Source organism: Trichosurus vulpecula, chromosome 4, assembly GCF_011100635.1.
Source record: "Trichosurus vulpecula isolate mTriVul1 chromosome 4, mTriVul1.pri, whole genome shotgun sequence".
Taxonomy (NCBI): Eukaryota; Metazoa; Chordata; class Mammalia; order Diprotodontia; family Phalangeridae; genus Trichosurus; species Trichosurus vulpecula.
This window is the reverse complement of record NC_050576.1, coordinates 244,624,068-244,643,648: the sequence shown is the minus strand read 5'-3', so window position 1 is coordinate 244,643,648 and position 19,581 is coordinate 244,624,068. Positions and strand designations below refer to the sequence as shown.

The following is a 19,581-nucleotide window of genomic DNA, read 5'->3' as shown; positions in this document are numbered from 1 at the left end:
CAGACACAATACATAAAAGCAAACAATTCCCACCCTTCAATAAGGGCAAAGTCTGACATCAAAGTCTTCACAAGAGAAATTATGATTGGATCATGATGTCCCATGAACCCTGAAAAATGCTTAAGACATATCCCTTCATTATGCATACTGACCATATCCCTCCCTGCTTGGGCTCTTCCTGAGATTGACCATGCCCTATGACCAGTACCTAAGTCACAGCTCAATTATCTTGGGGTTAATCGGGGTTTCCTGCCATGTCAGGTAAGGAGAGTGCTGGACTAGTAGTCAGAATCTTGCCTCCAGTACTAACTGTGTTACATTGAACAAGTCATCTACACTCCCTAAGCTTTAGTTTCTTCATCTGAGAAATGGGAATAATAATAATAATACCTACCTCCCAAAACTGTTGTGAGGATCAAATGAGATCATGTCTGTAAAGTGCCTTGTAAACCTTAAAGTACCTTGCAAATAAGAGCTGTGGTTATTATCCACTGTGTTCTCTTGAGGGGGAACAATTGGGCACTGACATAGGATCATAGGTTTCGAGTCAGAAGAGACTTGAGGAGTCATCTAATCCAACCCCTCCTTTTATAGATGAGGAAACTGAGGTCAGAGACAAGATGTAATCCTAAGTTTTCCTGGCTCCAAGGCCAGTCCCCTAGACATCATACTATCCCACCCCTTCTCCTGTTTCAGAGCCTTATTAATTGCTAATTAATTATTGCTAACTAATTAATAATTGCTAATTAATTATTGCTATTAATTAAAGTTCTTGAGCGAGGTGAGGAGATGAGGTAAGAGTCAGAGTTCCACTTTCTCATCCTCTATATGGTCTGCTTGGTCTTTGGCCCAGTATCCATATTCCCCTAAAGGAAGAAGGGGTGGGGGTAAACAGGAGAGGGGAAGGGGGTATGGCTCATAGTTCCTTTTCTATTCTTCGACTCCATGCTGGAGACATGGGATAGAAAGAGGTGTTTAAGGTGAGAACCAGAAACTGAAAACCCTAAGCCCAGAGACTAAGACACAGCTGCTACCAACACAGACCAAAATTCAAGGGTCCCCACAATGGACTATACACAGCACCTAAAAAGTTTTTCAAAAGCATTTCACTCAATTTATGGATGGGACACAAAGACCCATACGGTGTATGATATTAGCTATCTATAGGCTATATTCACATGAGAGTTACGAGTGGCCTTAGAAGTCATCCAGGCTCATGTTGAGTTTGTATTCTCTCTCCCCTAGATTCTGGGTTGTTTGTCTCCTGCCTTTGTCATCACTACCTATGGGGATAGAGGATAAAGAAAAATAACCTAATTTCCTCAATTATTTCCAACCATTGTGATTCCCTCTTGGGAAGATGGGTGTGCTTATTCAGCTCAATCAGGATATCTTCTTAAAATATCTAGAGGAAGGAGAGGGCAATGGACTACCTTGCATAGGGGACAGAGTGGGAGAAGAATGGGTAGTTCTCAATATAAAGGAACAATAAATGAAGGATGATTGTTTTTGAGTGGGAAGGGTCCTTGGAAGTCATCCGGTCCTCTCACTTTACAGATGAGAAAACCAAGGCTAAGAAAGGTTAAGAGATTTGCCCCTAGGTTACAGAGGGAGTAAGCAACAGAAAAGAAAATAAGAGGTACCAAGGGAAAGTTTCATGCAAAATGGGCATGATAAGAGACCCAAAAATGGTAGGGACTTAATAGAAGAAGAAGAAATCAAGAAGAGGTGGCAAGAATACCTGAAGAACTATATAAGAAAGATCTTAACATCACTAAAAACCACAAGGGTGTGATTACTAATCTAGAACCAGACATCCTGAAGAATGAAGTCAATTGGTCCTTAGGAAACGTTGCTAATGATAAGGCTATTGGAGGTAATGGAATTCCGGGCAAGCTATTTAAAATCCTAAAAGATAATGCATTAAAGTGTTGTGCTCAACATGCCAGCAAATTTGGAAAACTCAGCAGTGGCCACTGGATAGGAAAAGATAATTAATCTTAAGTTTAGAGAAGGACAATGCCAAAAAATGCTCAAATTATCAAATAATTGCACTCATTTCACACACCAGCAAGGTTATGCTTAAGATTTTGCAAACCAAGCTTCAGCAACATGTGAACTGAGAATTACCAGGAAAGGGGACTGGTTTTTGAAGAGGCAAAGGAACTAGAGACCAAATTGCCAACATTTGCTAGATTCTGGAGAAAGCAAGGGAGTTGCAGAAAAATATCTACTTCTGCTTCACTGACTACACTAAATCCTTTGTCTGAGTGGATTGTGACAAAATGTGGCAAATCCTCAGAGATACAAGTACCAGATTATCTTCCTTGTCTTCTGAAGAAACTGTATATGGGCCAAGAAGCAACAAATAGAACTGAACATGGAACAACTGATTGATTTAAGATTGGAAAAGGAATATTACAGGGCTGTATATTGTTACCTTATTTGGTTAACTTGTGTGCAGAGTACATCACACAAAATGCCAGGTTGGATGAATCAAAAGCTGGAATTAAGTTGCTGAGAGAAATATTAACAATCTCAGATATTCAGATGATACTATTCTGCTAGCAGAAAGTGAAGAAGAATTAAGAAGTCTCTGGATGAGGGTGAACAAGAAGACTGTAAAAACTAGCTTGAAGTTTAATATCAGAAAACTAAGATCTTGGCAACTGGTCCCATCAGTTCTTGATGAATACATGGAGAAGAAATAGAAGCAGTATCAGATTTTATATTCTTGGGGTCAATGACTGCCTCAGGTGGTGAGTGCAGCAATGAAATTAAAAGACACTTGCTCCTTGGAAGGAAAGCTATGGCAAATCTGGACAGCATACAAAAAACAAAGACCTCACCTTGCTGACAAAGGTCCATGTAGTCAAAGCTATGTAGCAATGTATGGTTATGAGAGTTGGACTATAAGGAGAGCTGAGCACCACAGAATTGATACTTTCAAATTGTGGTGCTGGGAAGACTGTTGAGAGTCTCTTGGACAGCAAAGAGATCAAATCACTCAATACCTAAAAAATTAATTCAGGCTATTCACTGGAAGGCCAAATACTGAGCTGAAGCTTAAATACTTTGGCCACATAATGAGAAGATGGGACTTATTGGAAAAGACCCTCATACTGGGAAATTTGAAGGCAAAAGGAGAAGGGGGTGGCAGAGAAGGAGATGGATAGATGGTGTCATGGAGACAACAAAGATAAGTTTGAACAGACTTAAAGGGACAGTGAAGGATAGAAGGGCCTAGTGGGCTACAGTCCACGGGGTCACAAAGAGTTGGACAGGACTGAACAACTGAACAACAACAACCATAAGTAACAAAGGTAGAATGTTAATCCAGGTCCTCTGATTCCAAATCCAGCTCTCTTCCCAGTGTTCCACACTGCATCCCATAATGACCATAATTCTATAAAAGTTTTCCTCTGTTATCTACTTGTTGGATGAAGATGAACCTTGGTTCTCAAAGGCTTTGTGGGCCAAGCACAAACAAAGCACAAAATTGAAAAGGCTTCTGTAAGTGTCCAGGGACAGACTATACAATGTGCATCACTTGCAAGCACCAGCCTGGCTAAGCTTAGAAAGGTTTGACAATGAGCTCTCTCCAAAGGTGACATATTCTGGAAGACCATCTACAAAGTCATAAAGGGATTGCAATATGTGTCCGTGAAGTGAGTGCCCCATCCCTGAAATCATAGGTACTAAACTGACATTTCTTTTTGGACCTCATCTGTGAGTTCATTGGTATAGGAAATTCCTTCTACCAATGCAGTTTGGCACCTATTTTTCAACTTATTGAGAATTGTCTGCAGCAAGGTGATATTACTGACTTACCTGGGGTTACATAGCCAATAGGCATCAGAGATAAGATTTTAACTAATGCAATAGAAAATATGCCCCCAACCCCCTGTTCAACATTTCTTTCCATGTGAGTTATACAAGGAAGGGTCACAGTTACAGCCAGCAGCAATACTAGGCTTCCATTTGGCTTAAGTCATCATTAATTCAACGGCACCATTGCATGATTTTAAAGCCATCCAAGTCAATCTCGTTCAGGGTTCCTGTTACACGAACCTTCTAAGTGCAAGAGGATCTGCTGAAGCCTGACATTTGGAGCTTGCATGCTTATTAAGTTGGTTTTAAAAGAACACACCTTGTATTTGGCATGAGGTTAAGCTGGGGGCTTAGGGAGGCTGTGGCTACCTGATTTACAAGAATCCAGATTCAAATACACTTCAGATACTCAAATCTCACAAATCTCAAATATGAACAAATTTGAAAAAAGAGGTCTGGGGAACTTGGGAATAGAGTGCATACAGTAGAACGGCGCAGCAAATTTTGGATGGATTTAGGGTCAGAAAATGTGGATTTGAATCCCTGTTATGCTATGCATCTTCTGACATTAGGCAAGTCATTGAACTTACCTGGGCCTCCATTTTCTCATCCACCAAATGAGGGATTTGGAGAAGATAGTGTATAAGGCTCCTTCTTCCTTTAAATTCTATAGCCTAAGTGGAAACAGGTGAGATGTGCTTAGAGAGGAAAATGCAGGCATTTCTTGATACCATGTAAGCACTGACATTTCAAGCCTGCTATACAATCATTTCTGGAGAAATCAATTCTATTCGCCACAGTTCAAGGGAAAGAATTGGATTTGGAGAAAGGTCCTGGGTTCAAATTCCAGTTCTGCCGCTGTGCGAATCACAAAGCATCTCTGGGCTTCAGTTTCTTCATCTCTAAAAATGAAGAGATAGATTGGATGACCTTTGAGTCTCTTCCAACTTTAAATCTATGCAAGGACCTGTGAATCTATGAACCACGATATAAGAATTTTGCACTAAAGGGGAATTGTAGTGTCTTCACTGTTCATTGCTGATAGCCATTCTCAGATAGCCCATTGGCAAGTCTTTGCTTGGTATTCTTAAAGAATCTCAGTAGAATCCTTTGTGTGTGATGACCACCATGTGCCTCTGAGACCCAATCAAAGACCCAGAAAGGTTCATAGGAAGAGGTCAAAGACATAGAGTTGGAAGGGACCTAAAACATCATCTAACCCAACCCTCTCATTTTACAGATGAAGAAATGGAGGCCAAGAAAGATGGATAGACTTGCCCATGATCAGAAGGCTAGCAAGTGGCTGAGCTAAGATTTGAATCCAGATCCTCTGACTTTCAAATAAAAGACTTTTTCACTCTCCCACAACTTGAAATAGATCAGTCTTCTACATGTTGGGTTACTTCTCTCATTATTGATTCATTTTTAATAAATTGGATGCCATTCTTTCAAGACACTGGAGAGTTCCCCATTCACTGGCTAACTCTGATTACAGGAAGTCAGGCATGGAGTAAATAAGAGTTCCATAAAGCTCTGTGATTGATGGCATCCCTTGCCCTTTAAAACATCTCCTGCTGCTGTTCCACTGAGCATATCTGGACAGCTGCACCTAGATCTCTCTGCTCAGCCAAAGGGAAGGAGATGAGAAAAGACGTATGCACTACACAGACAAATTACTTTTCTTCCAGACACATTTGTAAAAACTGACTGGAATCCACTTCATCACAGGTAATATAATGATAAAATCTGGCAAAAAGGACAGTCTCAGAGAGGCAGGAGGGGAGAAGTTGATGGATTATTTTCTGGAAGTGAAAACGGCCATTTGTTTGGCTAAGGAAGAGTATTAATCATGGAATCGATAACTTCAGCTACACAGGACAAGTATGTCCCAATAGATTTTTCTCAGTATCCAGCAAATTCTGCTCCCCAGAAAAAGTAGAAGTGGCAGAATCATTGCATCCCTAGTCATTGGAATTTCACTAATGCAGAGAAAAGGATGCCCCAGAGATTTTTTTTAAATCAGTTATTCCTCCTCTTGATATTTCCCTAGCTTTGGGTAGCTAGGTGGTACAAAAGGTAATAATGCTAGACTTGGAGACAGAAAGACCTAAATTCAAATCCTCCTTCAGACATTTACTAGGTGTGTGATCCTAGGCAAATCATATAACTCCTCTCATTCTCAATTTCCTCATTTACAAATGAGGGGTGTGAATTTGATGACGTCTAAGGCTCCTCCCAATCAGACTGAGTCCCTTGAGAGTAGAACTGTCCTTTGTCTTTCTCTGTATCACCAGCACTTCGCACAATGCCTGGCACATAGAAAACACTTTAATAAATATTTATTGAATAACTTCTAGCTCTAAATCTCTGATCTTATGTTCTATTTATGAACGGTAAGTCTGCCCCTGTAAAAAGAAGAGGTTAGGCTCTGAGAGCCTTTCCAGCAATAACCGACATTTATGTAGCTATTTTAAAGTTTGCAAGTCGGCCCTCCTCCCCCTCTGACCAGTGGGCCATGTTTATGCCCATGAAAAAAAAAAAAACAAAAAGAGGCAGGTGGCAGACTTCCTTAGTCCAGATCTATCTAGAAATTGTCTCTCAGTATGCTAAGCCAGCAACCTGAGGGTAATGGGGATCTATATCTTTTGAATGGCTTGCAATTTAATTGTAGTAGGTGTGGTCCCTAAATGTCTTGTGTTGATTGGCGGATCCTTTAAGTGGTCAGCAGCAGTGACCCCAATGCAGAGACTGGGATTACTGCTTGGTCTCTTGAAGCTCTTTAAGTAATTTCCAGGGAGCCTCGACCCTTGGGGTCTTTAATGCTTTTCTCTTTAGGGTGAAGTTCTGTTCAGGTGGGTTTCAGCTAGATTTGGGAGATGCGAGAGCTCAAAGTTAGAGCTGGAAGAGCCCTGAAAGATCCTCACATTCAACCCCTCACTTAATAAATGGGTTAACTGAGATCCAGAGAGGAGTGACTTGTCCAAGGTCACACAACTATTAAGCGGCAGAGCTGATATTCAAAACTAAGACCCCCGACTCCAAAGCTACTGTTCTTGTCATTACACCAATTGCCTCTCCCAGCTAATTGACCAGGATGAAGTGAGCAGTGTTTCACTCATCAGCATTTCAATGCCAGCTCCAACTAAAATGATGAAATAAGCAGAGTTTAGTTTTGCTCTTCTCCCACCTTCCCTTTCAGTAGCCTCTACCTTCTGAGATCTCCTCTGCCCCATCCGCTCCCCTAGAATACTTGCTCTCATTCTGCCTCTCAGTGACAATAAGAAAACTAGGCTTTCCCATGCTCCAAAATTACCCCTCAAGTCCCACCATAACTCCCTAAAAATTCCCATTCCCTCAAGGCTTACATTAGCTAACTGGCAGATAGGAACATGAGCTAGGAAATTAATTTGTAGTAGTCAATAATCATTCAATATTGGGGAAGGTATCTGTTAAAGGAAGATGCTTAGTAAGTTAAAGGAATGAGTCTCTAGTGAGGGAAAATCAGCTACCAATGCAGGTAATAAGGTAATAGATAATAATACTATTAAATAGCCAGCATTTTATGTTTTGCAAAGTTTTGCATATTTTATCCCATTCTATCCTTACAACAACACTGTGAGGTAGGTGCTGTTATTATCCCCCATTTTATAGAGAAAGAAATTGAGCCACAGAGAGGTTACGTGATTTGCTCAGAGACCTACAGCTAGTAAGTGTCTGAGGCCAGATTTTAACTTTGGGCTTCTGGACTCCAGCTCTTCATCCACTGTGTGCGGGCAGAAGTGACTAAGGATACTGGAGAGTGGAAGGACAGACTGTAATTAGGGAAATATGCAGGGAGGTCACCAAGCATCAAGTTCAATTGCCTTCAGGTTGTGGAAAGAGGAGAAAAGGGGTCATGATGACCCTGGAAGGGGCTCCCTGCCCTCTAGACTTGTCCCTCCTAGGCAACAAGAAGCTTTCGTTACTTTTCTGTATCTTTCGTCCTTCTCAAGTCAGGGTAGTTCCCAAAAGTAGGCTAAGGACACCGGTTTGGATGGCGATCTCTAGCAATCTTAGCTAATTGGTTTCCCACTTCTGATGACACAGGAGGGGGAGATGCTGAGGAGCTACCAAAGAATACCCAAGATACCCCATCCCCATATCAATCACAGAGTAAGGAAGTTTCCAGCAATGGACAAGCCGCAAAAAAAGAATAGATTTAGCAGGAAGAAGGAGCGCAGTTAGAACACAGGAGCCTGATGGATCTCAAAGAGGCAGAAAATAAAGTTTTTCAGACTACCACAAATACCAGACCCACTCAGTGGATTTCAATCTAAATTCAACAGACAAATGAAATATAAATATACACACAGATTAACTCAGAAAAAGGAAATGGATTTCAGGTTGTCCTTTAAGGTCAGAAAAGTATAACAACACTGAATTAGCTTGGTTCTTCAAAGGACTTCAAATGGAGAAACTTTTTTGCTTGCTTTATTTATTTCTTTTGTTTTTACACCACAATCATGTCTAAATCTATCCTTTTTCCAAACCCCTTCCCAGGAAGCTTTTATTTATAAAGAATATTGTTTTTTAAAATAGCTGAGCAAAACTAACCTATATATCAACTGTATTTGACAATATCTACAACATTCTATAGTCACTCTTCAGTGGAAAGAGGAAATGCACTTTCTTTTCTATGGGACAAAGTTTAGTGATTATGGTGAAACAGCAATTGAGGAAACTGGAAAGCAGTCTGGCAGATATTAAACTTAAGCCAACACCTTGTAGCATATACTACAATGAATTATAAATCCATATGTGATCTTAATATTAAAGATCATATAAAAAATAGAGAAGTCAAATCATGTTCCCAAACAAGGGATAGAGGTAATTACAAAAGAAAAAATTATTATGTTAAACAAAAGCTGCTGCACAAACAAAATTAATGCACCTAGGATAAGAAGGAAGCAGTAGGATTTGGAAAAAAATATTTGTAGCAAATTTCTCAGATACATAAGCAATTCATTCCAAAAGTCTTCCCCAAACAAATAAGTCAAATGATATGAACAAAAAGTTTTCCAAAGAAGAAAGGCAAATTATTAATAAACATATAAAAGAATGCCCCAATTCACTGATGATAAGAGAAATGCAAATCAAAATAACACTGAAGTTTCACTTCACACCCTAGAAATGGCAAAGATGACAAAAGACGGGAATAGTCAATGTTTGGGGGCTTATGAGAAGACAACACACTAATGCATTGTTGGTGGAGTTGTGCAATTAGTACGGTTTTGGAAAACAATTTGGAATTATCCACATAAAGCAGATAAAATGTTCAAACCTTTTGATCCAAAAATTCCATTATTAAGTGTATACCTCCAAGAAGTTCATTATAAGAAGAAAGTTCCCATATATACCAGAATATTTACAGTAGCACTCTTGTGATAGCAAAGAACTAGATGAAGGTCCATTGATTGGGGAATGACCAAACAAATTGTGGTATATGAATGTAATAGAATACTTCCATACTGTAAAAAATCAACAATTATGATGAAAACAGAGAAATATGGAAAGAGTTACATAATCTGATGCAGAGTGAAGTAAGCAGAGCCAAGAAAATAACATATCCAATAACTACAAATATGTAAATGGAAAGAACAACTGCAAAACAATCAAAAGTGAATATTGTAAAATTATACAGAATAAGCATAGCTCCAAAAAAGAAATATGAGAAGACACCCTCACCCCACTTCTTTGCAGAGGTGGGAGATTCACAGCTGGTGTATATTGTGCATCTTTTTCAGACTCTTACAATGTGTTGATCAATTTTGCTAATTTTATTTTTTCCTTTTAAAAATATTTATTACATATGATGGCCCTCAGGGAGGAGGATAAAGGGAGAAATTTTGGTGACACAAAAAAGAGATATTAATAAAAATTTATGATAAAATAATCACATGGCAATTGGGTTCATTTTGTTGTTCTAAAATTAAATCATTGCAGTCATTGTGTATATCATTTTTCTGGTTCTACTTTTTTCTCTCTGAATCAGTTCATAAAAAATTTCTTATGCTTCTCTAGATTCTTCAGATTTTTTATTTTTATGAAGTAGTAATATGTCATGACCTTCATATACCACAATTTGTTTAGGCATTTCCTAATCCATGGGTCCTTTTTTCCCAATTCTTTGCCCCTCAGAAAATGATACTTTTTTGTGTATATAGGGACTTTCTGTCTTTAACCAGGTTGAGAAGTCTTCCTGAAGTGACATTTAAAGAGGACTCACATTTGTAAAGCAAGTATTATATTCTTTCAAGTAATGATCATTTTGGTACCTGTAAAGCCCAAGATGGATAACAATCAAAAGGCTTTCTCCCCTTTCCAATGATTCCAGTCTCAAAGAACTATCTTGTATGTGTGCCACATACAGGTGTCTGCTATGCTGAATTTGGAGTTCGAGTTCCGAAGACCACTGGGTCAGCCTACACCTACAGCTACGTCACAGTGGGCGAATTTGTGGCATTTTTTATTGGCTGGAATCTGATCCTGGAGTACCTGATTGGCACCGCAGCAGGGGCCAGTGCCCTAAGCAGTATGTTTGACTCCCTGGCAAACCACACCATCAGCCGATGGATGATTGACAGCGTGGGGACTTTAAATGGCCTGGGTAAGAATCCAAAAAGAGAAATATTTGCCTTTTAGCAGATCCTTACACATAGCCATCTGACCAGACTCCATGCAACAGATATATCCCAATCAAACATTTATTAAATCCCAACTATGTGCTAGGCACAATGGAGAAAAAAAAAAGACAGGTAAAACAAAACTCTTACTTACAAAAGTTTGTAATATAGTTCAATTGAATTTAATTCATCTCACTTAACACAACCAGAAGGCATACTTCTGGTCAGAAAGGAGACTGTACCACATTGGAAGGACCTAAAATAGGCTCTTTTCAAGCCTAGTGTCTGATCTTAGTATCTTAAATTTCATAAGAGTTGAGTAAATTTTGTTCCCATTCATGGATCTTCTCCAGAATATTTCTACAATAGCAAGCAAGTCTCTTAGGAACATAGCTTTAAAGCCAGAAAGCACTTCAGAGGTCGGCTAGTTCAACCCTCTCATTTTATATAAGAGGAAACTGAGACCCAGAAAGGTGAAATTACTTGCCTAAAGCAATTCAGGTAATAAATATCAGAGGTGGGATTTGAACCAAGGTCCGCTAATTGTCATTGATATTATGTTCGTACGTTCCATAAAGTTTGCAATGCACTTTATAGACATTTTGTCATTTTGTACCCACAACAACCCTTTCAGGCAAGCACTACAGCTAATATGGTTCCCATTTTAGAGATGGGTCAGCTGAGGGTTAGAGAGACAAAATAACCTGCCTGTATGAGTGCTGGGATTTACACTGAGGTCCAAGGTAATGCTACTGCACTGTATCAAAGTCTCAGTTTTGCTATCTCAGGTTGCTAACAAAAAAAAAAAAACCATTATCCAGCTTTCTTTAAGAAGACCAAATGCATCAAGCCCTAATGAGCATCCCCACTTTTTGCCATGTTGTCCAAATGGACCTCACATCATTATGGACTCAGAAGATATTTTAGAGATTATTGATTCCAACCTCTTCATTTTACAGATAGGGAAACTGAGACCCAGAGAGACTGAGTAACTTGCCTGACATTCCACTAACAATTAGTGATAAAACCATGACTAGAAACCATGTCTTCTATTGCTCTGAGTTCTTCAGTCCTGGGGACTTCCCTTGAATCTCTCTCCTGTCCTGTTCTAGAAGAAAAGAGTTCATTTGCCACAGAATGCACTTATTGGTGAACAACTCGAAGAACATCATGCCCTCCTCCCCCGCCCCATATACTTTTTACTTATTTTGTATTGATTTACATGTTGTACTGCCCTTTAGCCAACAGAAGGAGCTTCTTGACAATAAATAACGTTTGTCTTTTATCTCTGTATCCCCATTACCATGAGGTGATAATACACAGTAGATGCTTAATCAGAGTCTGAGTCAACAAACATTTGTTAAGTACCTACTGTATGCCCAGAACTGTGCTAAGCTCTGGGGATTCAAAGAAAGGTAAAAGGCAGTCCCTACCCTCAAAAGCTGTCAATCTAATGGGGAAAAACAAAATATAAAAAGAAGCTAAAAAGGAATAAGGTAAGGATATAGGAATAAACACTTGTTGGATGAATAACAGACTGTAGCAAGGCAATGTGGTAGAGGTGAAAGCATACAAGATCTGGAGTCAAGAACCTGAATTCAAATCTTCCTTCTACCAATCAATCAATCAATATTTATTAAGCATTTACTATGCACCAGGCACTGTGCTAAGTGCTGGGAATAAACAGAAAGGCAAAAGACAGTCCCTGCCTTCAAGAAGCTTACAATCTAATGAGGGAGTCAACTGATTAACGGTCATGTATATACAAGCTATAGATGGGATAAACAGGGAGTGCTCAGCAGAGAGAAAGTACTAGGATCAGGAAATCCTTCCTGTAGACTGTCTGGGTCCCAATTTCCTCATCTATAAAGTGAGAGGGTTGGAATGGCCTTGGAAGTCTCTTCCCATTTTAGATCTGTGATCCTATTAATTCCATTAGCTAGGTGACTCCTTGGATAGAACGCCGGGCCTGGAGTCTGGAAGAATTGAGTTCAAATCCAGCCTCAGACTCTTACTAGGTGTGTGACCCCAGGCAAGTCACTTAACCTCTGACTCAGTTTCCTCTTCTGTAAAATGAAGATAATAATAGCACCCACAACCAGAGTTGTTGTAAGGATCAAATGAGATAAAAATTGTAAGCCTCACACTGTGCTTGGAACGTAGTAAGTGTTACATAAATGTTAGATGTTATTATTAAGCACCTACTATGTGCTGGGCATGATAAAAAAAATAGATCTCAAAGATCTCCCCTTCTACTTTCCATTGTCTCTGCACATTGACACACATAAGCAGAAATCTGTTCTTGCAGCATTTTCTGATGATTCACTCTTCAATCTTCCTTACAAATTTACAAGAACTTAGGCAGGAAATGGGAAAATGGTGGAGCCAAAAGCAGGATCTAACGTTTTTAATTAATCATATTACAAAATCTTACAAGTAAGAACTAAGAGAGTTTTTACACACAAATGTTATAACAATAATTCAAATTCATAGAGCACTTCAAAGATAGCAAAGTGCATCCCTCATAATGAGAGAAATAGGGAGTACAATGATGTATTACTCCCATTTCTCAGATGAGAAAACTGAGGCTCCAACAAGTTAAGTAATTTGCCCCCAGTGAATTAGCTGGCAAGTGTAAAATTGTAATCTCCTGACTCCAAGCCTGGCACTATTCCATGAAAACCAGCCAGTCTGCAAATAGGCACATACAGCTGCCTGTGAGCTGCAACACATGCGTATGTATGCACATATCCATACATATGGGATTTCTAAGCTCCATTCCATGCTCTATTCTCACCAATATTTCTCTCAAAAGCAAAATGCTGGGGCAGCTAAGTGGCACAGTGGATGGAGCACCAGCCTTGTAGTCAGGAGGACCTGAGTTCAAATCCAACCTCAGACACTTGACACTTATAGGTGTACGACCCTGGGCAAGTCACTTAACCCCAATTGCATTGCAAAAAAAATGCTGTCTCACTGTGGGATGCTCATGAGTATTTTTCTCTGACTAAAAAAGTAATCCATGCCTAATTCCTCTGTGTTACAGGAAAAGGAGAAGAATCGTACCCAGACCTGCTGGCCCTTGTCATCGCTGTCATTGTGACCGTCATTGTTGCCTTGGGGGTGAAAAATTCTGTGGGCTTCAACAACGTTCTCAATGTGCTCAACTTGGCTGTCTGGGTGTTTATCATGATTGCTGGTCTTTTCTTCATCAATGGAAGCTACTGGGCTGAAGGACAGTTCCTGCCTCATGGATGGTCAGGGGTAAGCTTCTTCCACGGTCTTGGTGGGCATGGTGTCCCCTCTGGCTGGTAGTCTATCTAAAAAGACAAAAGAAAATGTCCCTCTGCCCCATCGGGCTCAAAACGTCCTTCTAACAATGATGGCTGTGCTTCATCTAGCCCACTGAGGTTTTGTAAAGCATTTTACGTGTTCCTTCATGTGATCCTCACAAAGCTGTGATGTAGGTGGTACTATTATTCCCACTTTAAAGGTGAGGAAACTGAGGCTGAAGAAGGTTAAGGGATTTGCCCAGGATCACACAGCTAGTGAGTCTCTGAAGCAAGATTTGAACTGTGGTCTTCCTGACTGGAGGTCCACTGCACCACCAGCTGCCGCTTTTTAACACCTGGTAGTTTCTATTTCAGTGTGCATTCAAACTGAGGCTTAGGAGCTGGTTGGAAGAGAATGTATTAGCAAGTTTGACACTAGCCATCCATTCAATAAGCACCTACTGTGTGTAAGCCATAGCGCTGAGTGCTGGGGATGCAGAGCCTAAACCAATACAGTGTCTGCCCTCGAGGAGCTTACATTCTAAATTGGAGCAGCAGGTATGTCCTCTTCAGTGTGTGCTGCTCTTCAATTCTTTCTTTTAACTTAAAAACAAAAGATGAGCAAAGCAGATTTTAGAGAGGCAGCATGGTGTAAAGAATGGGGATGTGGCCTGGGAATCAGAAAGACAGGTTCATAGCCCACCGCTGATACTGTCTTGTGACCATGGGTTCTTTGAGACTCAGTTTCCTCATCTGTAAAATAGGGGTCATGCTAGCTAGAATACCTTAGAACAAACATGTCTCCCTACGGGAGATAATTTATTATTATTTGGTAATAATACTATCTGATGGAGCTGTTGTAAGGATCAAATGAGATAATGATTCTAAGGCACTTTGCAAACTTTAAGCATTTCATAAATAATGATTATCATTGGACAGAAGATAAATCCTACAGTCAGGAGAAACCTGATTTCCCATTCTTGACACTCATTAGGTGTGTGACCTTTGGCAGGTCGATCAACAAGCATTTATTAAGCACCTACTATGTGCCAGGCACTTGCTTGGTGCCATGGATACAAAGAAACAGATTGAAAAACTCAATGCCTTCAAAGAACTTATATTCTAACAGGGATGCGACATATGCATATAAAAGTAGCTAGGGAATAAATATCAAATAAAGGAAGTTGTTAAATGCAAGATACCAAGGGAGGGACACACTAGGAAATGGGAATATCAGAAACAGCTACATGAAGAAGGTGAGCAACCTATCTGGCTTCAGTTCTTTCATCTATGGAATGGGAATAATGGCTACAGGACCTCCCTGATAGGCTATTAACAGGGACCAAGTTCTATATAAACTTCAAAGCGCTGTCACTGTCCACTGTTCCTTACAGGAGGGGACATTGAAGGAACCCTGGATGCTTATATGGATTTCATGAAATTTGCCAGAAAGTACTCTTTGGGTGGTTGCTGGACACTTCTGTCAGCACTTGGTCGGTTTTGCTGTTTCAGAGTTTACTGAAAGTGTCCTCCCCCCAAGGATGAGGCAGCTTAGGTGTGGGTGAAAGAACAGTGGATCCAACAACAAATGAGTTAGGTCAAAATCTCACTTTTGTTGCTTATTGTGGTGTGTGTGACTTTGGGTGAGTAACGTCTCCATTTGCTCATCTGTAAGATAACAGGGTTGTTCTAGGCTATCTCTAAGGTTCTTTCCATCCCTGAATCTACATTCCAGTGAAGTGCAGATCCAGAGGGGCAAAGTGATTGGTCCAGGGTCACACTGGTGACAGAACTAGCATTGGAACCCAGGTCCTCTGACGCCAAGTTGAGAGCTGTACGTAAGGCTGTTGTGCTGGATGCCCTCTCTCATCACTTTCTATAATAAATCTATGGTCCCATGACCAGATATCATGGGGGAGGACAGGAAATAATTTTTCATATTTACATTGAAGCATTGCTAATCTCCATGGAGTGGAAGGGACCCCGAGGTGGTCCCCAAAGGCTATAGAAGAGTAGTACAAACCCTACCAGGGCCCGCCAATTTGGAAATTCTTGGAATACTCTCCTTTACAGTTCTCATTCAGATGTAAGAAATGGAACAAAAGTTTAAAGATATTTGAATAAAACACTAGAATGATGTAGTTTATTACCCTGTTTTGGCCAGCCTTTTAAACTCTCCATTTTAGGATTCTTTCATCCGTTAGATGGAGATGGCAAGTAATTGACACGAGTTATTTTTAAAGAGATAGGAGGTCTTATTTTTGAAAGGAGTTTAAAAGAATAGGGTGTGGTAGTTAACAACTATAATGATGGGTGAGCCATGCTTTAAAGTAGAATGTTCAGCTATTGAATTTTGATTTCCCTAAACAACCTCAAAATGACATAATTATAGACTCTTGGCACTGAGAAGAATTTTTAAAGATCCTTCAGTTCATTCCATGGTCTTCAAACAAGCTTATTCTGGAATCATCCCAGACCAAGAAGGATGTCTTCTGTTTATTTGGAATCTTAGCACTGAAAGGACATCTAGTCCAATCCCACCCTACATCAAGTGAAAATCCTCTCTACATCCTCACCAATAGGTGGTAGTTCAAGCTTTCCTTCAATTTCTTCAGTGATGGGAAACTCACTACTTACTAAGCACTTAACCTGACACTTAATAAATGCTGATTGGCTGACTGTCTTTATAAAGGGAATTTGTTTCATGGGAGTATGTAGATCTATGCTGAGGTATATATTAGGGAGGTAATTTGCTCAGTGTATGGTAGTGGGAGAGACAGATTAATTTTAAAATGTGTTTTGCTTGAAAAATAAAAATAATCTTAGAATATTGAGCCCGAACCCACTTCTATGTTACTTCTACCCACCAATGTAAATTCTAATCCAAGATGGCTCCATTGGAGCCAAGTAGACTACACTAGGCTTAGTCTAGACCAGGTAAAGTGAGCTTAATCCTGCTTCCATTGGACAGCCTTTCAAACTAACCAACCCACCCACTCCCCCGAGCCTAAATATTCTCGCTAAATATCCCAATACATCAAGTGTCCTTAACATCCCATTTGCCTTCTTCTGGAGTGACATCCCAGGCTGGAATTTTCTCTATAAAAACATGGTGCCCAGTAAGAAATGAAATACATTCATGTTTCCTGATTTTTACACATTCAGAGCAGGCTTCTTTATGTCAAGCCTTAGTGACTCATACTATAGCTCCAGCCCATTTCTTGGCATCCCATTCTCAGTGAAATGAACAAGGATTGTTCATGATCCTTTGTGGCTTTTCATTCAAAAGGCTTTAGTAAATTGAGGTTTCTCATGATCTTCAAACTGTAAAATTCAAACGGATGGGGAGCCTGCAGCCTCGACACCACAAATTCCTCACCCCTGTGACTTGAGTATGTTTTATTTCCAGTCATTTTAAGGGTCTTTGGTAGTTGCTCTCTGATAACTTCTCATCCATCCTCAAGTTGGTCCACAACTGAGAATTCTGGAAAGGAACAAACTAGGGTGTGAGTAGGAGTGAAGAATTCACTCAGAGACCAATGCTCTTGATGTGGTAGAGTAGAGTCTAATTTAAACCCAGAAGATCTGGGTCTGAATTCCAGCTCAACTGCATCTTAGCTTTTATGGCTTTGGATAAGGCAATAAAGTCTCAGTCTCTGTGTTATAGAAAGGGGCCTGGGGAAGAACTAGATGCTCTCTGAGGTACATGTCCTGTGATCTTATTTATACATCCAAAGCTCAGGATCAGACACATTTTTTTTCGTGGTAGCACTGCATTGCCAGGGGCTGATTTTCTCCACTGGCCAGAGGGTTGTGCCTATGAGAATATAAGGCTGAAGTTCCATGCCTGATCAATGGAGCCAATTAGCTTTGATTTCTTGCCTGACTCTGGACCACATACCTAACCCCAGCTAGTTATCTTGCATGAAATGCCATTGGTCACCCTAAGGACCTGGAGAAAGTGTGTGAATGGACCACTGTAATGCCCTCATCATGACTGGAAGCTCAGTGCCCAGGGGCTGTTGATGAGAGAGTAAGAAACATCAGAATGAGACATTCTTTTTGGACATGGCTAATGTGAAAATTTGTTTTGCTGGACTCTGTGTATTTGTTACTTGGGCTTTCTCTTCTTTCTTTTTATTGTTCAATGGGAAGGTCAAGGAGAAGGGAGAGAAAATAGGTGCTGATTTTTAAAAAGTGAATAGGAAGCATCATATTTGACTCCAAATGTTGAGAATTGAACTCATTCAATAAACATCATACAAGAACTTTACACAGAGCACTGTGTTAGGTGCTGAGAGAATTTGAATCAGGGTAGAGAACTCCCAGTGAAAAAGGTCCTTCTTCCAAAGCAGATCATCACCTGCCCTTCAACTAATAATGTTAGGGAATCTTGGGGGCACTGAGAGGGTAAATAAGAGTCACACAGCCAGTTTGTATCAGAGGCAGCACTTGAAAACAGATCTTCCTGAATCAGAGGTTGGCCTTCTATCCACTATATCATGCTGCTTTTCACTGGGAGAGATGCGGAATGACAAATTTAAAACTGGAAAGGACCATGGACATGATCTATTCCAAACCACTCATTTTGGAGAAGAAGAATCTAAGGTCAAGAGTTAAAGTGATTTTCCCAAGGTAGTATGGGTAATAAGTGAGAGAATGTGGATTTAAACCCATTTCCTCTGACTTCAAACCCAAGACTCTTTCCGTTGTACCACACTGTACCCAGAAAGATAAATAAGACACGATCCCTTTCCTCAAATGGTTTACAACCCAGAAGGGAGATAAGACGTGCATGCAGATAAAGAGACTATAAATTGTTATATCATAAATGCACAAGATGGGCCGCTAGGTGGCACAGTAAGTAGAGCACCGGCCGTGGAGTCAGGAGGCCCTGAGTTAAAATCCGGCCTCAGACACTTGACATGAATACTAGCTGTGTGACCTTGGGCAAGTCACTTAACCCCAATTTCTCTGCCCCCCCCAAAAAAAGAAGTGCACAAGAGATCTCATAAAGTGCAATGAGAACAACTGAGGGAGAAATCACTTCCAATTGATGGTATCTGTGAAGGTTTTATGGAGAAAGTGCCATTTGAGCTGCACCTTGAAGGGTAGATAGGTACAGAAATAATATAAGCAAAGATATGAAGACAAAAAAAAATCACAGGGCATTTGCAAGGGACAGAGAATAACACAGGTTGGCTAGATTATAGTGTGTGAGAAGAATAGTTGTGATAAGGCTAGAGAGGTCATTTAGACCCAGTATATAAAGGGCCTTGAGTCCCAGTGTTATAGTTTGAACTTATCCACCTTTTTTGCTTTGACAGGGCCAGATCTTGGATCTAGGTATTATGAGTTTTTCCTCCCCATGTGCGTCATCCTGCGTGTTACCTTTAAAAAAAATTTATTCTGCGGGCTCCTGGCATCTTTTCCAATTTACTAAGGTCACTTTGAATCTGATCCTATTTTCCAAAGTGCTGGACACCTGCCATCAATGTATCATCTACAGGTTTAATGAGCTTGCTCTACATTTCAGTAGCCAGGAACAGAATAAGCAATTGCTGGGGAAACAGTGATCTCATGGATGAAGATGTTCCCTCCATCAATGTGGTTCGCAACCCATCCACGCCCACTCACCCTATGCAACTCTTGTCCCTGTCCTCTGATCATTTCACGAGAAAAGGTGCACCCAATGTCCCAGGGACATGCTTTATTTTTTCTTGCCATCACAATGAGGCTCAATGACTGTCCATCACTTAACTCCCCCTCGCTCTTGTCACATATCCAGTTCCTCCTTTTTATCACTCATATAATCT

The 19,581-nt window shown here is 40.2% G+C and overlaps 1 protein-coding gene across 1 annotated transcript in view; it reads left to right on the top strand.

Moving 5' to 3' along the window:
* SLC7A14 (solute carrier family 7 member 14) overlaps positions 1-19,581 on the top strand; it is an 87,753-nt gene that overhangs the window by 29,413 nt on the left and 38,759 nt on the right. Inside the window, exons 2-3 of the mRNA XM_036755679.1 lie at positions 10,241-10,477; positions 13,540-13,757. Of these exons, the coding sequence (XP_036611574.1) occupies positions 10,241-10,477; positions 13,540-13,757 (455 nt within the window). The remainder of the gene's footprint in view (positions 1-10,240; positions 10,478-13,539; positions 13,758-19,581) is intronic.